We start from the raw sequence: 22,214 nt of genomic DNA on the forward strand, positions 1-22,214 counted from the left end.
ACACTGCCCTTTAAAGCTGCCCAGCCACCTGCATTTCCTAGCCTGGGTGGAGAAGAGTATGTGTTTTTGCAGGTGGACATCCTGGATGTCCTCACCTTGGCATACTTGTAGGTGTTCACGGCGCTGTCCACGCTGAGGGTCTGGGAGCACAAGATCTCGCAGTGCCTCTGCAGGGCATCCAGCTGGAACAGGCTGGCAGCCGACAGCAGCTAGTGGGGAGGCAGAAGTGGCTTTGGGTATGCAGGGCCAGGCCTGGGGCCCAGGCATCACAGAACAGAAAGCTGCTTCATGCTGTGTGCCCTGCTTCTTCTCAGCCTTAGGGCGCTGCCCACATCAGCAGGTTGAGTCTGATGGCCTTGATTTATTTCTGCTCTAGGTCAGCTAGGTATTTGCTAGGACACCCAGGAGGCACAGGATGGGTGACAGATGCTAGCTGGAATTTCTGACCTCAAGAGTTCTTCAACTATAAGCTACACCCTTCATCGACACCAGTGGTCCCCAACCTTTTTGGCATCAGGGACTGGTGCTCCCATGAGAATCCAATGCCTGAGGAACTGAGATGCAGCTGAGGTGGTGATGCTAGTGCTGGGCAGCGGCTGCAAATACAGATGGAGCCCCACTGGCTCACCCGCCGCTCACCTCTGGCTGTGCGGCCCAGTTCCTAACAGGCCACGGTCCAGTATCGGTCCATGGCCTGGGAACTGAGGAACACTGGTCTACACGACCTTCTAGCCACGTGCTCGGGCAGCAGTGGTTCTGTTTTCTAAGCTGTGAGGAGGTGAGTAGGAGGCCCAGCCACCTGCAGATACTCCTGGGCCTCCCATCCCCACTGGCGAGTCCCTTTCTAACCCCTGGGTGTGGCCCAGGAGGTCAGGCTTGGTGGCTGCACAATTCTCCAGTCTCTCAGAATAGCCCTTGCTGTCACACACAGAGAAAGGACCAGCAAGGAGATTTTTTTTTTTTTTTTTAAATCAAATCTAACTCCTAAGTTTTGAGTCTGAGCAGCGTAGCCCTTGCTGTCCCACACAGAGAAGGACCAGCAAGGAGATTTTTTTTTTTTTAAATCAAATCTAACTCCTAAGTGTTGAGTCTGAGCAGCTGAGCAGATGACCATGCCATTTACTAATGGGGAAGATTAAAGAGGACAGGGAGGCCACCTTCCTCCCCTCCTCAGCTCTCCGAATGCTGAGAGAGGGGTTGAGAGCTGGCAGGTGTCTCCGGCTGGACAGGCACAGGCATGGAGTGCATGGGGAGACATGGACAGGTGGGCACCAGGCCCCCAGGGCTGAGCAAACCGGCCGGCTCCTCACCTCCAGGATGTCGGCGGTGGGGATGTCCATGGATTCCGTCCCTCCGTGGTACAGATACTGCATCATCATCTGCATTGGGAAGAGGCCCCGTGTGATCACCAGATAGACCCGCAGTGCCATAGTCCTCACTCGGCTTCCAGAATGCCACTCCAGCTGCTCCCCGCGGGGACCCCAGCCATGCCCTCTAGCCCTCTGCGTGTTGATGTCTGCAGATCCTCCAACGCTCGCTCACGCTGAGACTGAAATGTCTGTGTTTTCCATGGAATGCAGCCTCTACAAGTCAGCCCCCAAATCTTCTCTCCTCACTTGCTGTGTGTACGACCAGCTTCCTTCTGTGGAGCGGTTTCTCTTTGTCCCTCATGGCAGCCCACGAGCCCAGGGGGAAAAAGCTGCTATTCACAGCTGGGGAAATTGCGGCCCAAGGAGGGAGGCTGCCGTGGCTCAAGTCACCCAGGTCCCCGACTCCCACACCCGAGCCCTTCCAGCACCCCAGGCACCACACTGCTCATTCCTCCTTTTACCTAAATTCTAAATGTGGGGCCAGGAGGGAGGGATGTGGGGCTCCGAGGGGCCAACAGTCTAACCAGCTGCCCTCAGCAGCCAGCCTCAGCTTTCCGGTCCGTGCCAGGACTGCACGTGGAGGCAAGAGCCACATGCTGACTTCCTCCTGGATTTGCTCCCTTGGGAAGACAGCAGAGCTCGTGGGGGTCTGGGCCACAGGTCACCTGGCTGACTGGCCCAGTCTCATGTGGGGCTCTTGGGATCAGAGGATCCTGGGATATCAAACGAGGGGCCCAGGAGGGGAGAACTACATTCAGTTCCGCTGAGGTCTAAGTTGCAAACTCTGTCATCACGCTGGAGCCTGGGGAGGTTCCCAGTTGAAAAAAGAAAAATATCCTCTGGTTGGCTGAAGAAACAGCCCCAGCAAGGAGCTGGCATGTGTGTCAGTAAACATGGCTTCAGCCGGCACAGTCAGGCTCTGTTAGGACAACGCCTCCAGGCTGGAAGAGGCACCAGAGGGTCTGGGAGGAGCCCGAACTCGGTGGGGAAGAGCAGGGAGGAGGCCTGGCCAGGCTGTCTTGGGCCCAGACCAGTCCTGGGATACATCGGACCCTCCCCACAGAGGAGTGGGGCTCCCACGGGCCTTCTGCTGGAGTTCCTATGGCGATCTTACAATTACATGCATGTGTCTGTCTGTCCCTTCAGGTGGTGTGCACCTCCGGTGGGCTCACGGCTGGGTTCCTCCGCCATCCCCCCCGCCGCCTTCCCGCACATGCTGGGCGGAGCACCAGCAGGACAGCTGTGGACTATGAGGGCAAAGCCCCTGGCCCAAGGCTGGGAATGGAGCAGGTGGGTAGGTGAGATCTCCCAGGATTCTTTGCTAAGGGATAGCCTCAGGGTAGCCTCTCAGCCAGAGGGGCTTCAGGGGTATGGGCTGGGAAACAGGCAATGGCAGCCTGCAGCTCCCCTTCCTGGCCTGAAGGCAGCCTCCTGCTGTATTTGGAGAGCTGGTTTTGGCAAGGCCCAGCCATCTGTGGTGTCCTGAGGTCACTTGAATGCTTATGAGTCCACAGAAGTCAGACCAGAATTGCTCCCTTGGAGCCTTGCTGTGGGAGCTGGGTGGCTGGCAGGCAGAGGTAGATTAATTTTGTACAGCTCGGCACTCCCCAGGGAGGACTGGGTCATCTGCTTTGTGGGGCTGGGGGCTGGCGGGGCTGCTCTCGGAAAGACCCCAGGCAGGATCAGCTGCTGTCCCTTTCCCGTCCTCCCAGCGCTCCCCCCACCACACCTATCACACGATTTCACAAGCCTGCCTCCTGAGGGTAGGGTCCCTGTCCTGTTTACTGCTGTCTGCACAGCACCCATAAATGACTAAATGCTCAATAGGTGACTAAGGGAACGAAGAGGGACGAAGCCATTTTAGACGGTGGCTTCTTGGGCTTCTGGGAGACTCTGTGATCTCTCTCCTGTGCAGGACCAGGTCCTGGACCCACACACCAGTTGCTTCTTGACATCTGTCTCAGCACCTACGGGTCACCCCACAGCCCAGAACCCCCACACAGCCTAGAGACCTGTAGTTGCCACTTTCCAGAAAGGAGCTCTCAGCCGGGGCTCGGCTGAGATCCCAGCCTGTCTCTTCCTCCAGACCTCGGCAGCCAGCCTCCCGAGTTTCCATTATGCAAACGCTGATGTTCTCCAAAGCTTAGCGGTCAGAAGGCCTGACCTCATCTTCCACAACCAGGATGGGGTCCCCATGGCTTTTTCTGCTTAGCCAGTATGGCTGGGGTCTGACGCTTGGGAGGGGTGACGTGGCCAGCACGAGCGCTTCTCAAACTGTGCGTGCATACCACCCACCTGGGGTCTTGTTAACATGTGGGAGGTCAGGGGTGGGGCCTGAGGTTCTGCATTTCCCAAAGGTGCTCAGACAATATCCATGCTGGTGGGAGCGAGGGCTCACGGTGTGTGTGGGGTGTGCCTGTCCTTACATGTCTGTCTGCCTGGACCCCTTGTCCAGTGGTTAAAGCTCAGGACCTGTGAGACAGGCTCTGAAGCTTCAACCCCACAATGGACTGGCTACCTGTGCCTGAGAAGAACCTGGACACTCCAACCTGACCACTGATTCAGCAGAACACAGAAGGCGCTGGGGATGGAGTGGAAGATTATGACAGACTTGCAGCTGCCTCCTCCCCTGCCCAAATGGACAGAGCCAAGGCCGGGCTCCTGGGGGAGGGGGCATCCCCCCAAAAAGCATGCAACCCCGAGATCCGCACACCTGGAAAATGTGGTACTTCATGTCGCTGATCTCGATGGTTTTGCTGCTGTTGCCATCTTGTTCTGATTTGTTGGTCATCAGCGTCTTGAACCTGGAACGGAGAGGTGAAGCAAGGCCGGTTTCGAACGGGACTTTTACTTCATCACTGGGCACTGATGGAACCAGCCCTCATTCGACCGGTCACCGAGAGATGGAACATTTTAAAAATTACTGTCACATACCTGTAATCCCCAATGAGTGACATTTTATATCACCCTGGGCTAATGGCTGGCCCTGCTGTTTCATATGAATGACCATTCACACCTGTGGCCAGAAAACTGACCTTTCATTCCAGAATATTTATGTTTCTTAATCAAGAGCAATAATTTGACCAGTAAGAACATAACCTCAGTGCTCTCTTGGTGAACTCTGGTCCCATCCTTATTGTCCCTGTCCCTCTGCCTTACATCCCCTGTAGGGTGGGGGATAGGGGGGTCTGTTGCTATGTGACACACTCTGAGGGGAAGAGACGGCAGGGGCAGCCCCAGCCCCAGCCTCTTCTCCAGCATGCCTGTCACTTCGTATCTGCAAGAAGCTGCGCTCGCTCCTGGGGGCTGGCACTTGGTTAGCCGAGGCTGCCTACCTGTTAGAAGCTGTCACCAACAGGACTTTATGTGCATAAAACAGCTTTCCTTCCACTAGGAAGGTCACATCCGACATCTCCTTGTTGTTCAAAAAGTGAGGATCTGTGCCAAAAGGGAAGAGAGACAAGAAATGACGGAGGAGCCCACCTCCGGGGGTGTGGGGGTGCGGGGGGACCATAGAGTGAGCGGGTGTGCATGCACGAGAGAGAGAGAGAGAGAGAGAGAGAGCGAGAGAGAGAGAGAGAGAGAGAGAGAAAGAGAAGAGAGGGGAAGGAGATCTGGCAAGTCCGGGTGGAGAGCGGCTGGGGGGCGGAGGACAGGCCTTCACCTAGTCTGGCCGGCAGGGTCTTCCGGATCTCTGGAATGCTGGGTATGGGGCTGCTGCCATAGCAGCGTGTGAAGATAGCAGCCAGCTGCTGGATGACAGAGTCGTTCTGTTGGGGGAGAGGCGGAGAGAGGCCCTGTTAGCTCGCCCGCCCGCCCGCCCTGGCTGTCTGTTTGCCGCTGAAGATATGTCAGGCTGATTTCAAAAGTCCAGGCCAGGATTAGAGCAGCCGCTCTTTTGTTCCCCCTGGATCTGGCTTGGCCAGAGATGCCTGTTCCTTCGTCACTGATTCTCTAAATTGCTTTTTTGGCCAGGCTCCAGCCCAGACAAATCCACGGCCTCTGCCCTCTGCAGCCAGGCAGTGCAAGTCTGGGTGTGGGGTGGGTGTCCACCTGCGTCCGTGAGTGTGGAGGGTGTCCCGTGTCTGTCTGCCTGTGTGTCAGTCTGCATGTCTGTCCTGTAGCCTGGGTCAGGTCTCTGGAACCGGGTTCTTGAGCTTGGGGTGGGGACCTGCCTGATGACACTCACCTTGCTGGTCTTGAGGATGTCGAACATGAGCTGCAAGCCTTCGGTCACCAGCTCCTCATTGTACTCCTCCTCCTTGATGGAGCCGAAATCCCGCAGGAGGCTCTGTACCACCGAGTACCGCGACTGGGAGAAGGAGGTCCTCAGGGACTCGATCCAGACGTGCAGCTTCCAGGGGACACCTGAGCCGGGAAGGGGACAGGCCGGCAATCATTCCCTTTGGCAGAATACTCCCCAAATAGGCCCCGGAGCCCACCCCATGCCAACCCCCTTTTCTGGCAGGCTCAGGATGAGCCTGATGTCTGCAGAGCTGAGAGCACTCCCTCCCTGTCCCATCCGGGCCAAGCCCCATTCTTGCATGCTGAACACCCACGCAGGATAGCCACGTAAGGAGACCATTCCTTCCCCAACAGAGGTCAGAGGGGGTTCCAGGTCCTCGTCAGATGAGGTGGAGGAATGGCTCCGGCCCAAGTGCAGGGAGCCCCGGCTCCGAAAATCTACAGCTCAGTCTGGGGCCCCAGTGGCCCCACTGCTTGTTAGGCTCTGGAATTATTTACTGAGGAAGACCTATTAATTATTAAACAGTGGCCAGGTGGACATGGATGTCCAAAAATCGTGTAGGACACATGGGCCCCACACCTGTTTACCTGTCTAGAAGCCTGAAATGAACCCTGTCTTATCACACAGGGCTTTTACTGGCTCCTAGGTTACTGGTCTGTTAGTGCATATCCAGTGGCACTTAATTGCTGTTTACCAGCTCCCTGGAGTGTGTCAGTGGGGCCACAGAGTAATTCAAAACTACTATGGGAAGGTCATGACAAAAACTAGTCATCTTCTTGGTAATTAGAGAGTTGTTAGTATCTCTCCATCACTGTCACTATGTATTTAAAAAAAAGGAACAATAGCATTCCCCTGGGACACAACAATGCAGGTGGGTTGCTGACTGCAGGTGGGAGCAATATAGCCCATTTTACAGCGAAGAACACTGAGGCTGACGCTCTGTGAGAAGGCCGTGTGGCCTCCTGTTCTCTTAGCCCAGTGCTGAGCATTTGTGTCTTGTGGTCCCCACAATAATGACAGTACTGCCATCTTGCACAGAGTGCTCTCGGTGAGCCAGCTCTGGGGCCCTGTGCTTCATGTGATGACATCACATCCTTAGACAAAGATCATCAGTGCCAGCAAATGTGGCACAGCCGAGATCTCACCCAGGTCTGTCTGCCTGCCTGCCTGACCAGCCTCCCTGGAGGAGAAGTCTGTAGACCCAAAGAGTGAAAAAGGTTGGCTGAGGGACAGAAGAGCATCTAGTTGACCAGAAATGACTCCTAGTGCTAAAGACCCTCCCAGTAATACACTTTCCAGGGCAGTGACCGGGGCGGGGGCAGTAACGCTCCAGCCAGAGAGGGTGGAGGGTCTGAGGGCGAGGGCTGGGGTGATGAGCTCGAGGTGATGAGGACTCTCAGGCTCAGGACATCTTCCCGTCCCGGCCATCTGCCACCATGGCCCTGGCAGCCCCTGGCTTGCTGAGGAGCAGCAGAATGTGTGCGTGCACACGCGCACCCCGTGGCCTCACCCAGTGACCGCAGCTCCATGGTGATGTCCACGTAGCCGTGCTCTGCGCTGTAGTACATGGCCTCCTGCAGGGCCTTCGTGCGGGTCCGGCTCAGCCTCACGGGTCCCTCACTGCCGCTGCCCTGGCTGGATGTGTCACTTTCCTCCACGCCCTCAGCCAGGATCTCCTCCAGGGACAGCACGTCTGCCTTGGCTTGCTGTGGCTGCGTCAGGAGCTTCCTAAGGACATTCCTGTGGGGCAAGGGATGAAGGAGGGTGATGCCTGAGGTCCCTACCGTGGACAGTGCCTACCAAGCTGCCTTCCAGAGCCCTGTGGCCCAGGTGGCCTGCTCTGGCATACCTGTGGTCACAAGTGCTCATGGTCTTCCCCTCCCAGGTAGGCTGGGCCAGGGGTCCCTGCTCCTCCCATCCCCAGACACCTGGGAGAGGCAGTGGGGGGTGGGGGGAAAAGGTTTGCTGGTGACCCTTCCCCTCTGCCATTTTGGTACTGCTGAGAAGTCCTGGGCTCTGGGGCCAAGCGGGCTCTACTATCCTGACTGTGTGATCTCAGACAGGTTGTTCCATCTTTCTGCGCCCTGCTCGTCATCTGTAGAACAAGGTGTCAGACCACCCTCTTCCGGAGTTAATGTGAAGCCAATGTGATGGCATGGAATGCAGAACCTGACACACAGCAGTCCTCTGAAACAGCAGCCAGCCTTACACAGATAAGACTGTCTGAGACACAGCGCATGCTATGCTCACCTCCTTCCATTAATAAGAATAATGTGAAGTGAAGACGAATATTATATAAAATTCATTCATATATACAAATGTGTAGAATTTTAGACTTGACAGAGTATGTTACCATGTACTGCTGCACTTAACCCTGTGAGGTCCCATGAACATTGCCATTTATAAGCGAAAAATACATCTTGCTTAAGGTCACACTGGTCAGGAATGCAAACCCAGGACTTCTTAGGCTCATCTGTCACATCCTATGGCTAGGGACTCTGGGATGGCTGCAGCATGGGCAGACCCAAAGGTCATCTGAGGACTGAACCTCCTCCCAGCAGCCCTGCTGGCCCTCTCCACACTCCCCTCCCCACTCCATGATGGGGGCCAGGCTGTGCCAGGCAGCCAAGCTCATGGCCCAGAGACCCCTTGGAGGGCTAGGGTCATTCCCAAGGGGTATGAGCTAGCAAAACCCGTAGCTTTGCTAGCTCAACGAGTGCAGAGCACCTAGTTAGTGCCGTGCACTGGTATGTGAAGATGAGCAGCCACCATGCCTGTCCCAAAGATCCCATGTTCCAGAGAGAGAGTGAGAAGCAGGTGGGAGACAGGCAATCTCCATGCAGGGAGAAGAAGCCGCAATGGGGGGAATGCGGGGTGCTGGGTAGGGTAGAGAGGCCGCGACGTGCACGATGGCAGCTGAGGGCGAGGGTGATGGTAGCGTAGGTAAGTGAGTGTGGGGGCAGGGTCAGCAGAAGGTGGAGAGGAAGAGCATTTGGGGGAGGGGCCACGGCAAGGGCACCGGCTGGCTTTGAGAAGAGCTAAGAACAGGAAGTAAGCATCAGCCTGCCCTTCTCTGCCTTCTGATCACCTTCTCTCGGTCTCTCTCTGCTCCCCCAGAGCTGCCTAATGGCTCTGGTCTCAGCCTGCTGCTGCCCCATCAGACCCCTGGCAGCCTTGGCCCCCACAACGCAAGGCCCACCATCTGCTCCCAGAGCGAGATGATTTCCTGCAGAGCTGTCAGGAGGCGTTTCGTGGCCGAGCCATATGCTGCGTGGAAGCACCTGGAGCCGCGGGGCCCTGGAGAACCACCACTGGGCATGAAGGGACGTGGCCCCGAGGGAGGCCCCGGGCGGGTGCAGGGCAGAGGGTCTTCTGGGATATGGGGGGCCTGCCTTGGGCATCAGGAGCCCCAGGATCCAGTCCCTGGTCTGCTAAGTGATCCGCCACCCAGTGTCTCCAGGCCCTCCAACTTCTGGGGCCCCTGTGCTGTTAGGGGGCCTTGGTCTCCTTTCTGGCGGGCTCGCGTGTTGCACCCACCTCCCAACAGTGTCTAGAAAGATTTCCTGGCCAAGCTGTCTGCTCCTCACTGGGGAGTCAAGGCTCCTGAGGCCTGTTTTGTGTCCCCACATCACAGGGGACAGGAGCCGTGGTTCGGTACCTGTGGCCGTGGGCAGCAGAGTGGCTGAAGCAGTTCATATCCTCGTGGAGGGAGGTGGCCATGCCATTGGCTTCGAGCATGCTGAGGAGGGGGTCAGCTCCTCGGCTCAGCAACAAGCTGACCAGCTCGTAGTTCCCTGAAAGACAAAGTGGATTGAGGATGTCCCCATCATCCACATCACTGCCCCTCTGCTGGGACCTCCCTGGGTGTCGAGCTCAGCAGAGACACTGATGGATGAAGTAAGGGAGCCACCTAGGTGGTCCAGGAGGGGTTTCAGGGCTCACCGCAGGGGTCCATGTGTGAGGCCCAATGTCTAGCTACAAGCCCAGCCAGGGCGGGTGACAAAATGGGGCAGGGCAGGTAGAGCCTTAGGGCAGTTGGGGAGCCGTTGCTGGACAGGGCAGTACTTATACCTACCAGCTGCAGAGGCGAGCTGCAGAGGCGTCTCTGCATAGCTGTCGTCGCCACCATTCACTGCTGAGCCCTCCACGTGGGCACCGGCATCCAGCAGCAACTGTCAGGGCACAGGGGAGGACACTTAAGAATCGGGGGAGTGTCTGGGGCGTGTATGGCGGGAGTCTTTGGGGGACAGACCTTTCATTCCCTCCAGGCATGTCACCGAGACCCGTTACACCCAGGCAGTCAGGGAACCAGAATTTTAGAACTATAGGTAACCCTCAGGGCTCCAAGTTTCTAGAATCTTCACCTCTACTCTTCTGGCCTTGGACCAAGCCCTTAAACTGTGGGGACCTCTGAGCTGTTTCTACAGTGACCTTCCTAAGAACTCATGCTGATGAGTAGAATAGAAAGTATCACCCCTCCACTCTACCAGGAGAAACAGGCTCTGGGGGGCAGCAGAGGTGGTGGCGAAGGCTGAGTACCAGTGCTGGCCACCGACCAGGGAGTGACCTGGGGCGGGCACCTCAACTCACCAAACCTCGGTCTTCTCATCTGGAAATGCGGAGAGGCCTGCCTTGCAGCATTGTTGGGGATTAATGCTGCTCAGCTCTCCAGAGGGGCTCAATAACTAGTGACTTTTAGGGTTCTCATCAGAGGTTCAGTGAGCTCCCCATGGCTGGGAGGTGGTAGGGCTGCAGCATGACCCTGCTTTCCAGGATACCAGGTGGCCTCTCCCCCTGCTGGCAAGGGCAGTCCTTGTCAGGGGACGCAGATACTAAGCAGTTCCAGCTGAGCCGGCCTGCCTTTGCCTTCGGGCGGAGGTGGTGTCTGCAACCACTCGGCCAGGTGACTTTCGGCACTGTCTCACTTTTCCTGACCGGCTGGGAGGGAGCCACTTTCCATCATTCCTAGGTTCCTGTGGGCCAAACCCTCCTCAGAGCCTGTGCTTGGCAGTCTCGTTGAAACTCCACCAGTCTCTCACCTAGAGACCAGGTGTGGGGGGGTCCAGGCTAACCTCTCAGCCTCCAGTGAGCAGAAAGCAGGGGATGTTGTCAGCTAGAGACCACTGTCAGTCAGAAACTGGTCATGGCACCACCGCCTGAGGCAATGTGCCAAAGCAGCAGAGGTGGAGGACTGCACATCGGGACGAAACTGGGCGCCAGTCCAGGCAAGTCTGGGGCACAGCCCTGCAGACCAGTCTGGGCTAGGTTAGAACCTTGCTCAGGTTTTTAGGAGGGTAGTAACCAAAAAGCAGGCAGATGTGGCCATCAGCCTGGAAACCACCACTTACTGAGGCCCTACTACAGGCCAGGGCTGTGATGACAATGATGAATAAGCTGGATATGACCCCTACAATCTAACGGACAGCAGGGCATTATATGAACTCCTGAGAAGGACTGCCAAATCCTCTAGACCCTGGTGGCCTACGGAGCAAAGGAGTCTAGGAGTCAAGTGGCAGTGTGGCTGGTGCCCCAGCTGGGGTTGAATACTGCTCTGCCCACAGCTTCCACTTCTAGCCTGAACCCCATTCTCACACCAGTCACAGTTACCTGGGTCAAGATGGGCAACAATGTGGCTTAGCTTGACAGGTGAGCTGTGCCAATCCGAGTCCTCTCTCAGGAACTGGGGAAATGGTGAACTAAGCTTGTTTGGGGGAGAGGCAGAACTGGAGGGACGCCATGATATAGAGCCAGCTCTGTGGGAGTTCATGAAGGAGCAGCAGCAGCTAAGGGTTGGAAAGGTGGCTGGAGGAGAGAAAACTGAGCACACAGGCGCAGATTGCAGCACGCCCTGAGACTCGCCGAGAGATACAACAATTCCGGGCTGGCTTGGGACTGCTAGGACCCGGGTCATACGCCCCAAAATTGCACATGTATCCTTGCACTAAAGCCCTCTCCTTGAGACAAACCAGGTGGGTCTCTGCCCTGCTGACCAGGTGAGCACTTGAGCAGTGACTCTGGTTTCTTAGATTCCAGGCAGCTGCTCACCCAGCTGAGGCTGGGGCTATGCTTGAAGCCCAGCCAAAGTTGAGGGCACACTGCACACCTGGCAGGCACTCACCTGGACTACAGAGATGTGTCCGTGCAGCACAGCGAACGTCAGTGAGGTCCAGTGCCGGCTGTCAGGGTGAATGGAGGGGTGCCTGGGATTGTTGCTTGGAACCTAGAACAATACCACAAATAATCAGTGTTTCTTGGGTGAGTGACATTCCTGGGCAAGTGACAAAGGCACCTGATCTAAGGGAGTTCCCTGCAGGGTAGCGACTAGGAGTCAACTCAGGTGCTTTCCACATTCAACTGGTAATGTCTGCCTGGAGTACCCTGTGGACAAGGCTAAAAGGATGTTCAATTAGTGATATCTGCCCTGGGCAGAGAGGTGGCAGCAAGGGAGCACTTTATGCCTCAGAAGGAGGCGGAACTAGAAGCATTTGGGGATGGTAGGGATGGCTGGGGTTCGGTCGGTAAAGGGAAAAGGTGCTAAGTAACAAAATCATGGCTATTCTCTCTACTCAGCTGCTCCCGCAGGTCACCTCCTCTCAGAAAGCCCAAATCTTTGCTAACTGTGATGTCCATGCATCTTGTATTTCCAGTCCTCTGAGATACATCTACCCAGTTGTTCAAAATACTGCACCCACCCTGGCTGATAGAGACCTTGGGGATGTTCTCTTCCTTGGTTAAGAGCCTAGGTGCTTACACACCTGGATATCCAAGTTCGCTCCAGCATCAATCAACATCTGGACCATCGCTTCGTCCCCAGCAGCACAGGCATACATTAGTGGCGTCATACCCTACATGAATCAAAGGCAGATGTTAAACTGTCTGGAAATAGAACATGACGATGACACATATTCCACAGGCCTCTGCCACTGAAACCATAAACCCAGGCCTCCTGCTTGACCCACCGCTCATGCTGAGCAAGCTTGTGCCTTATGCTGGAACAGCCTGCCTCTTCTATGCCCACTGGATATATGACACTTGAAGGGAGAGCAGGGGACATTTCCATGAGCACCTCCGGACACCGGAGGGGTAAAGAACGCAAGCCTGGCAGCTGGACTCAGGTGCAAGGCCACCTCTGCCACGGGGAGCTGTAAACTTTGTAAAAGATACTTGTACCTCTCTGTGCCTCAGTTTCTTCATCTTTAGAATAGGAATAATGACAGTATCTCATAGGGTTGCTGTAAAGAGTATTTATTACTATACATAAGGTGCTTAGCACAGTGTAACCTTATCTTGATCTTGATTGAGTTAACTAAACTAACACAATAACACTATCATTGCTACTATATTAAGTTGCCCTAACCTGCCCCAGGCCCTGTGCTCAGAGTAAATCGCCGTGTGAAGGGATTTATATGCGTTGTCTCATATTTATACGCATTATCTCATTTAACCACCATAACATCCCTACTATGGTGGTTCTATTATTATCCATTTTACAGATCAGAAGCAGAGAGAGGGATTAGCTTGCCCAAGGCCTCATAAACAGTGAGAAGGAGAACTCAGACCAGAACCCAGGTCCCAGGTCCACCTGCGCTGCGAAGCTCACCCGTTGAGGCATCTCACAGAGGGTGAAGAGGTGTCTGACTGTAACATCTTGTGCTACCGAGCACTTCAGAGCTTTTCCGAAAGGCCCCATTCCTCCCTGAGTTTAGATGGGCGGTTAGAGGGTGAAGAGGTGTCTGACTGTAACGTCTTGTGCTACTGAGCACTTCAGAGCTTTTCCGAAAGCTGAGGCCCCATTCCTCCCTGAGTTTAGATGGGCGGTTAACGGGGCTGCCTCCTGGCCAGGAATCTTTCTTTGGGGCCAGTAATAGCAAAGGCAGCAGTGGAAAGTGTTATTCCACAGCTGGACCCTGGCAAGCGTTTGTCTGGAGTCCCGCGATGTTATTTATTAGGTTATTTGTGTGTAGACAAGAACTCCTTACCTCATAAATCCTTGCCTCACGCCCAGAGATAAAGAAATGGCCTGAGATTAATCATGGGTGAGGACTGTTTACCCACAGATCATTCTATAAATACCAAGGCTGAGGGAATAAACAGGATCAAGCATTCAGAGAAAAGCCAACTGTCACAGAGTGAAAATTTGGCTTTGTTTTATCCCTCTCTGCACATGACTGGCTTTTTTTCTCCATACATCTGTACATGATTTGGAGTTCGAAACAGGCTAGGAGCCTTGCGAGGAGAAACTCCTTCTTTGTGTGTGCTGGCCCCATCCCTACTCCAGACACATAAAGAGGTTAAATTAAAAGGGGCCAATTAACAGATTTCAGGAATAATCACTGTCATCATCATATTAACAACAAAAACCAGAATGAATGTTTAATGAACACTTACTGGTGGCAAAGACTCACGATAGCCCTATGGGGTGGGTGCTATTATCCCCCATACTGGAGGTGAGGAAACTGAGGCTCAGTGAGGTCGAGTAGCTTGTCCAAGATGCCACGGCTACGAGGTGGCAGCTAAACCTTAGGTGAGTCTGAAGCTACAGGCCATGGGCCTCGTGAGGAAGACAACCCCCCAGGATGAAATCTCCCAAGGAGTTCTGGAACCTGTGTTCACAGAGAAGCCCCTGGGAGATTGGAAACCAGTCTGTCACCTCCCCACTGCAGCCCCTCAGCCTCGTGGTCTCCCCTGTCCCAGCCTGTGCTCCAACAGTCCCACCTGCACGCTCTTGCTCCCATCATCTCCCTTCCCTGGAACGCCTTCCCCTCTCCTCTCCGCTTCACCCCAATCTTCCTTCCCTCGGGCCTGACTCAGACCCATCAGGAGGAGGCCTTCCCTTGTTGCCGCCGCCCCATCCATCAAAGTCCACTGTGGCCACGTGGTTCACCGGGTGTGTCATTATGCCCTATATCGTGCTGTCACCTCACCTGAGAGCCTTACCTAGCCCCTAGTTGCCATTAATTTTCCCCCATGCTTCTCTGTGGTCTTCCACACTGCAGTGCCATTGCCTACTGCAAGTGCTCACAAAATAGCACCAAATAAACAAGTTGGATAGTCCATAGTGGAAAGAGCGTGGAGTCGGATTGCTGGGGTTCGTCTAATGCCAGCTCTGCTGCTTAGTAGTTATGTGACAGATAAGTCAACTCTGTACCTCAGTCTCCTTATCAATAAAATGGGGATAATAATAGCACCTACATTGTAGGTAGGGCTATTATCAAGATTCAATGAGTTAATCTGTGCCAAGTGCTTAGAATAATGCCTGGAACATTGTTATATATGTGTTAACTATTTACAGCTAAAAAAAAAGATAACGAACCAAAAACTCAAGTTAAATTCTAAAATTGTAAACACCTCCAACACTTCCTTTTCTGGCTTCATTTTACTCCTTAGCACTTCCCAATAACGTCTTCTGTATTTTACATGTTTATGTTTCTTATTATCAGTCTCCCCCACGAGAATGCTAACTCCGTGAAGGCGAGGATTTCTATGCGTTTGGCACATAGTAGGCATACAAGATGCTCTGATACAAGTCGCGGGGATTATTATCCATAGCTCGCCATCGAACTGCCTCCTCTGGGCTTTTCCCGGCCCTGCACCATCTGGGACAGACTCCAGCCTTCCAGTGGGAGGAAGCAGAATCCCCATTACGAAAGTTTTCCGACGGGCACTAGGGAGGTCTCCGAGCTGACGTCCCACCTGAAACAGGCAGGGCACGATTTCCAAGGCGGCCCAACTCATGGAGCACACAGCTACACAGCTGAGCAGCTCTCAGGTTTGGGGATGCAAGGACTATGCCACCAACTCTGGCAATCGCGAATCCCCTCGGACTCTGGTCCCTCCACCTGTCCGGCGAGCAGAGCTCTCAGAACGCACCTGGTCATCCATGGTGTTAACCCCGTCAGGGCCCAGGGCCTCGATCGCCTGGCTGATGAGGTCCGTCCTCCCGCAGTTGAGCATGCGGAAACCCAGGTCCTGGTTGAATCTCTCAGTAGCCGCTCGGGCATCCAGCCTCCGGAAGGAACTGAAACAGCATTCGGGTCTGCACAGGAGAGACCCGGATGTGTGTGAGCATGACTGTGCGTGGACTCTTTCTGCCAGGACACCGCCTCTCAATGAGACGTGACACAGCTGTGCTGTGCAGACAGGGCGAGTGGGAAGGACTGGGAATTACCATCCGATCAGCAGTGATTGGCCTTGTTGGGCTCAGTGACATGAAGAGCACATACTTCTGTTGTTCTATAAACACATTAAAGAAGTGCTCTGAGCTCTTGGGAGCTGTCAATTGCCAGGAGACAAAGTCCCCTCTAAAACGATCTGTCAGGGGACTGCCTGAGGAGGAAGCACCAGCCTGGGCTTATCCCACAAGGCTTGGTTGTACACTCTTTGTAGCAAAGGCTGCGCTCAGCCTACAGAACAGTCACTGTGGCCAAGTTCCGGTTCCTGACTCGATGTTCTCTCCCCTCAAGGCTTCCTGGTGAGGCCCAGAAGTACTGAAGAGATAGAGCAGAGCAGCCCAGAATCCCATTGCAATCAAGCTGCCCCACAAAGATAAAACTTCTATCTACAGATGGCACGCCACGGGCTTCCGATAGGAGGCTCCGGCCTGGAGCCTTGGTTAGGCCGAAGTATGTAAGGTTTATGTCCTAGAATGAGGTTCAGGCATTTGCCATGAAAACAGAGGAGGCCATAACTGGGATTTGAGCAGGTCAAAAAAAAAGATGCAAGGCTCTCACAGGCCAAGAATGGCCGGAAAAACCTTCTCTGGAACTCCAGGAGACCAATCCAATCCAAGAGAGGCACACTGGGAAGGAGATGAAGAGTCCAGGCTTGGGGCCATATGGACCTGAGTACAAATTTTGACCACAGCCACTTTGCCAACTGTGGGCAAATTATTGCTCTTCCCTGAGCCTCAGTTTCTCCACTTGTCTGTCATATGGGAATTATACCCCTTTCTTCTCTAAAGTTGTCATGAGGACTAAGACAATGCATGTGGAAAGGGCTCAGCACAGTGCCCTTTCTTAAGCACCTAGGAAGTGCTTAAGAAAATGGCTACAATTACAGGAAGAGAGGAAGAAGGCCCACTTCTGCTGCTTTCCCCCCAAATATCCCAGAGTTGGACTGTGGGCGCTCTCCTGCCCAAATCCAAACTTGTGTCTGCTCTGTGTACCAGACTAGTGGCTGTGGGAGATGTGGCCAGAAAGCAGCCAAGGCTCAGAATTACTAGTTCTAACAGGCTTGGCACGCACAGAGGATGCCCTTAGAGCGGCTTGAACACGCTACGAGCTGCTTGCTGCCCCGTCCCAGCCTCCAGGAGTGGGGAGCAGAGCGGGTGGCCGAGGGGTGGGCACGGAAGCCGGGGCCCTCCCGCCTCATGCCTTCCTGGTTCCGTACTTGAGCTGCCGGGGCTCACAGTCCAGGCCGGGAAGCAGCAGTCGGGCTGCCTGCCGGATGTCACCGCTGTCCACGGTGAGGCTGCGGCGGTGCTCTGCGTAGGTGATGGCCACACGCATCCACTCCATCAGCGGTGGCAGCAGCATGAAGGGCCTGTGAGGCAGCAGAGAGAGAGGGTCAGGCCAGCTGGGGTGCTCCCGGAAGAGCAGAAGGGGACCCCTTCAGTACGTGCTCTCAGAGAGCAGCCACAGGGTCACCTGGTAACCCTCAGGCTGTGAGGTGTGGAGGGGACTTGATTCTTCTCCTCACAGAAACCCCAGTTTGTCCCATTCCACAGAAACTGTGTCATAGATCAGATGAATTCTTGTCATGGATCAGGTGTAAAAACTGAGGACCTTAGGGGGCCAGGGAAAGAAGACGTTTACCAACATATGGAATAGGAGACTCCTGCCCACCCTACTCCTCCAAAGAATTCATATGGGGTTCGAAGGAGAATCAAACAGACCCAGCTCCCAAACCAAGCTTCGCTATTAGGAGCTGTGCTCCCTCATCAGCACAGACAGACAACCCTGGTGTCCTTGAGCATTAGGCTCCTGCTGTCACCACCATCTTTCTCCTAGGCAGGCACGGAAGTTTTGTGGCCAGGAAAAAGACCTCTAATCTCTCTCCTCAGCTACTAAGTAAATCAACTGCAGGGAATCACTAGAGATTGCCTGCCCATGACACATCTCAGGTCTCTAAAAGTTTGGGTCATCTTCGAAGTTTCAAAAGCTTCTCTCCTTGAGGGCAAAGGATACTTTCATTTATCTTTTAAATAAAATAATCAGATGAGATCTTGGAGATGGCTCATTTGGAAGTTATTCTGATGGTCTGATTCTGTCATTTCAGAAAATATATCTGGGTCTGAGTCACTTAACTGGCGCACTGCGTGTACCAATCAAGAGAGCTCCGCCAGCCTTGGCCTTCAAGGATGCCCAGATCCTCACCCCAACCTACTTTCCAGCCCTGACTCGTACCTTTCACCAGGACGCACCAGACCACTGGGCACTCACGGTTCTCAAGCCCACCCTAACCATTCCCATCTCCTCATGAGAAGGAACCAGCTCTCACCTCTGCCAGCCTAGATCCCATTTATCCTTCAAGGTTCAGTTCTAATGGCACCTCCTTCCAGAAACCTTCCCGGATTCCTCTCTCTCCAAAGAATCTCTTCCTGCTCCAAGATCCCTTAGAATGCTCTTCATCCTGACTGGGCTATTCTGCCTTAGAAAGGATGCCTTCTTCATCTCTGCTTTATACAAAATATACCTAGCAGAAGACCTTGACACAATAGGTCTTCAATAAACATTTGCTGAATGACTAAGAGCATGGCTGGGCAGCAGGAACTTAGTATAATGCATCCAAAGTTTCAATTCTGGACAAAATCCTGTTTCTGTCCAGAAAAGAGTGGAATATAATTTTCAAGGGTGCAGTATTCACATATTAGAGTAGGAAGCTAAGAACTTGTAGATTCTAGAAAGGACCAATAATAATCCATTTTTGAATCACCCTTGTTTATAAGATCTTTCTTGATTACAAGTGTCCATTTGAACCCCCCCACACCTAAAATATTTCTGAACTTTACAATTCTTATACGATAATGCAAGAAGGCAAGCTCAGAGGCACACTTCTATGCATCAGTTCTTTTGATCCGAGGCGAAGGCTTTCTCTAAACCACTAGCATTGGAGAATGAAGCGTAAACAAAAAGATGGTTTGTGGATCTGTCAGCCACTCTTCCCTGTCGTGGCCAGCAGCCCAAACAAAGCGCAAGTGCAGCCACTAAAGATCTAAGTGGCATCTCCCAGCTGCACTAGGGGAAATCCAAGACGGAACTCGGGAAATCATGACGTCTAATCAGATGGTGTCATGATCCATTCTGTTTTATGCCTCTTACAACTTGGCAAATGAAAAAAATTCAGTAACCTCAAGTGGGCCAATATTGGGGATTGGCTCATTTGGCCTCTATTTTACCGTCTTATTTAGAAACACGGAAAGTTGAAAACTACATTTCCCTGACTCCTTAGCAGCTGGGGTTTTGAATGCAAGACTGGTTTCACCATTAAGATGCAGCTGCATGGGATCTGGTCAATGAGGCAGGTCACCTGTGTGCCCCATTTGCCTGTTTCTGTTAATGCACGGTCATGATACATGAGGTCTTTGTTTTTTTGACTTCTACAGAGTCTTCCAGTGTCCATTTTCCACCTTGCTTGGTGCTTCAGAGGCAGTGGTAATGCTACTGAAAGCAACAGCAAAGACTTTTTGATTCCAGCTTCAATCCTAAATTGCAACTCAGGGGCTGTCTCAGAGGGAGCAGCCCCTGGCTTCATCCCATGGACTAGTTTTGTATTGTCCTTGGAGTCACTCTTGGAAGCTCAGCCTGCTCCTTAAGCCCTTCTGATGATTCTGTTGGTGCCTAATTCTCTGCATTAAATCTCTTCCTGCTTAGAATACCTAGGGTGGTTTGTGTTTTGTGAATTGAACACTGATTAATATTCTCAACATACAGAAATCTTCCAGGGTCAAGATTGTCCCTCTGTCTCTGGGGTGGTGGCTGGTGCCCACCTGCCCACAAGTAAGGCCCTGCCAGCCCCAAAACTGACTTCTTCAGGCCCTTCTCTTTGGCCTACCCACGTCCTGGGTCTGTGGTCCAAGGGAAGGTAAAATAACAAGCAATTCATGGACTGTCTCAGTAATATCCATCTCTGAACCTGTAGGTTTCAGGCTCCTATTTCCTTTCTGGCAATTTCACCTAGCCCACTGGGCACCTGCTTTACTGGACAGTCTGGAAAATCCCTATAAAAACTCCCTAGGCTGTGGCTGTGTCCTAACCCCAGGGTGAAAGGGCTCCAGAGGAGCAAGGCTGAGAACGACTGATGTCTGCATTGTCCCCAGAGCCTCTCTGCTTTGTACTCTCCCAAAGAAAAAGGCCACTTCCCTTGTCTTGCCTGTCCCCTAGGCTAACTTGGCTGCAAGCCTTTCAGTAGCAGAGGGCAGGTGTCGGCAGTGCGAGAGCCAGGGAGGGCAGGGCAGGGCCGAGGGAGCCCCTTTTGTTCGGCCCTCCTGCTGCCGGGCTTCGCGTCTGCTGGGTCCGATGCCCTGGAAAAGTGGTTCTCAAGCGCTTTGGTCTCAGGATCCTTTTTGTACTCTTACAAATGATTGAGGCCCCTAAAGAGCTTTTGTGTCATTCTACTGACAATGACTGTATCAGAAATTAAAACTGAGAAAGTGTTAAAACTATGAATGCACAAGGTCACGTCCCATCAGCTGTCGGGGTGATAATGTCATTGCGTGTCCCACAGCCTCTGGAAAACTCTCCTGAACCCTTGCGAGAAAATGAGAGGGAAAGGCAAATAACACATTATTATGATGACAATTTTGGCCCTGTGAACATCTGAAAAACCTCTGGGCCCTCAGGGCTCCCCGGACACTACTTTGAAAACTGCTGCCTTAGACAGAGGTGACAGATCCCTAAGATAAGGCAGAGGTTGTGGGGCTGGGATTCTGGACCTGCTGGCACACGGTCTGGCCAGGCCTAGAATGGTGTTTAGTTTGCATGCACACTCCTGGCCTGGGGATTTGAGGGTCCTGCTTGCCTTCCCTGAAGCATCCTCAGTGAGAGAAAGTTCTAGTGTCCAGGAGGCAAGTGAACTGGCTCTGTAAACTTGGGCAGATCATTACCCTGTGTTTCTATTAAAGGAGGAGTTAAGTCAGAGTTTTTAGACATTTCCCATTGTGGGAACCCCTTTTGCTGTTATTCCAGATTCCACATGATGATAGCTGTCTCTACTAGAAAGTGATCGAGAGCCTGGGCTCTGGAAGGAGACTCCTGGGTTGGAATTCTGTGTAATTCCAATGAATCAAACTGTGATCCCGTGCAAGCTACCTTGCTTCTCTCAGCCTCAGTTGCCCCATCAGCAAAATGGATATACCTACTAGGACTACCTCACAAGAAGTATGTATGTAAAATGCTTAGCAGAGAATTTGGCACATGGTAAGTTCTCAATAAAGGCTAATTATTATTACTATGTTAGTATCTGTTGATAGAGAAAATACATAACAGCGAAAAAGGTTATAGGAACCTGGTCCTATTAAATGCCTCAACTCCAGCCTTCTTCGGGTCCGGCCAATTCTCTCCCCCACAGGCCCTTGAGCAAGCATAAACATGTAAAACTTGCAAAGTCTGCTAGCAAGCTGCCCACCACCCACTCCATCCAGCTTATAAAACTGAAAACAAATGTGACCACAAGGTCGGCTGGGAGCTGGAAATCGTTGCTGGTGGTTCAGGCGCTCGGCCTTGGCCGTCAGGAACTCCACACAGGGAGAGGGGCAATGACAAGGACCACAGATGCTGGGGCGTGGGGGACCATGGGTCATGAACACGTGAGGTGGGGGATTGGGGTGTGCATGGAATAACTGTGAGGGGCCTGCACCAAGTACTACTGCTGGCCTAACCTACAACCGCACCCCCCACCCCTCCATATGCATGCAAACGCCTCTGGTCAGTTGTTGCTACAACAAACAAAGCCACTTAAAAGGGTCATCAAGTGGCCACATTTGTCTTTGTGTACATTAAAAAAAAAAAATCTATTGTCATGTGGGGGATCCAGGAAATACACCAATGAAAAGGAGTCTTTTACAAAAAGAGGGTGAGAGGAGGAAATAGAGACCCAGTGAGGCCAGGTGCACCCAAGGGCACAAAACCAGTTCAGTAGCAGCGGGGAGGCTAGACTCACGTCATGACTCAGTTTCTCTTTACCGCTCTTTAATCATATTGAGCCTGAGTATGTGAAATCAGTGGCCCCATAAGGCCCTTCAATAGGACTAGGTCTGCAAAAGCCATTTTCCCTGTTAAAAAAATGAAAGAATAAACTTCTTAAGGCCTTGGTTTTAAGAGGTCCCTGCAGCCTGGAAAAAAAAATAAACCCTGCCCCACTCAGCAAGCTTATGATTTATTGGGGTTACAGTCCTATAAGCAGTGTCTTAACAACATGGAACGGGAAACGCCTCCAATTTCCAGCTCAAAGCAGGCTCTGTTCTCTCTTAAGGTGAGTAGGGGCCTCGAGGAGGGTCAGGTTGGCAGACGGGGCACAGGCCTGTGTGACTCGAGCCCATACATGAGAAGGCCGTGTGCGTCTGTCTCCAACCGAAAGGCTGAGTCTGGGCCCAGCAGGGG

At 53.2% G+C, this 22,214-nt stretch overlaps 1 protein-coding gene across 1 annotated transcript in view; it reads right to left on the reverse strand.

The window, feature by feature from the left end:
* Positions 1 to 22,214, reverse strand: part of ABTB2 (ankyrin repeat and BTB domain containing 2) — a 168,921-nt gene that overhangs the window by 2,718 nt on the left and 143,989 nt on the right. Inside the window, exons 4-16 of the mRNA XM_006908023.3 lie at positions 17,005 to 17,157; positions 15,487 to 15,652; positions 12,372 to 12,461; positions 11,735 to 11,836; positions 9,692 to 9,788; positions 9,275 to 9,410; positions 7,127 to 7,356; positions 5,560 to 5,738; positions 5,035 to 5,140; positions 4,706 to 4,808; positions 4,084 to 4,174; positions 1,311 to 1,379; positions 96 to 209 (exon numbers count right to left, since the gene is read on the reverse strand). Of these exons, the coding sequence (XP_006908085.1) occupies positions 96 to 209; positions 1,311 to 1,379; positions 4,084 to 4,174; positions 4,706 to 4,808; positions 5,035 to 5,140; positions 5,560 to 5,738; positions 7,127 to 7,356; positions 9,275 to 9,410; positions 9,692 to 9,788; positions 11,735 to 11,836; positions 12,372 to 12,461; positions 15,487 to 15,652; positions 17,005 to 17,157 (1,636 nt within the window). The remainder of the gene's footprint in view (positions 1 to 95; positions 210 to 1,310; positions 1,380 to 4,083; positions 4,175 to 4,705; positions 4,809 to 5,034; positions 5,141 to 5,559; positions 5,739 to 7,126; positions 7,357 to 9,274; positions 9,411 to 9,691; positions 9,789 to 11,734; positions 11,837 to 12,371; positions 12,462 to 15,486; positions 15,653 to 17,004; positions 17,158 to 22,214) is intronic.

The sequence above is a fragment of the Pteropus alecto genome, unplaced genomic scaffold (assembly GCF_000325575.1).
Source record: "Pteropus alecto unplaced genomic scaffold, ASM32557v1 scaffold71, whole genome shotgun sequence".
Taxonomy (NCBI): Eukaryota; Metazoa; Chordata; class Mammalia; order Chiroptera; family Pteropodidae; genus Pteropus; species Pteropus alecto.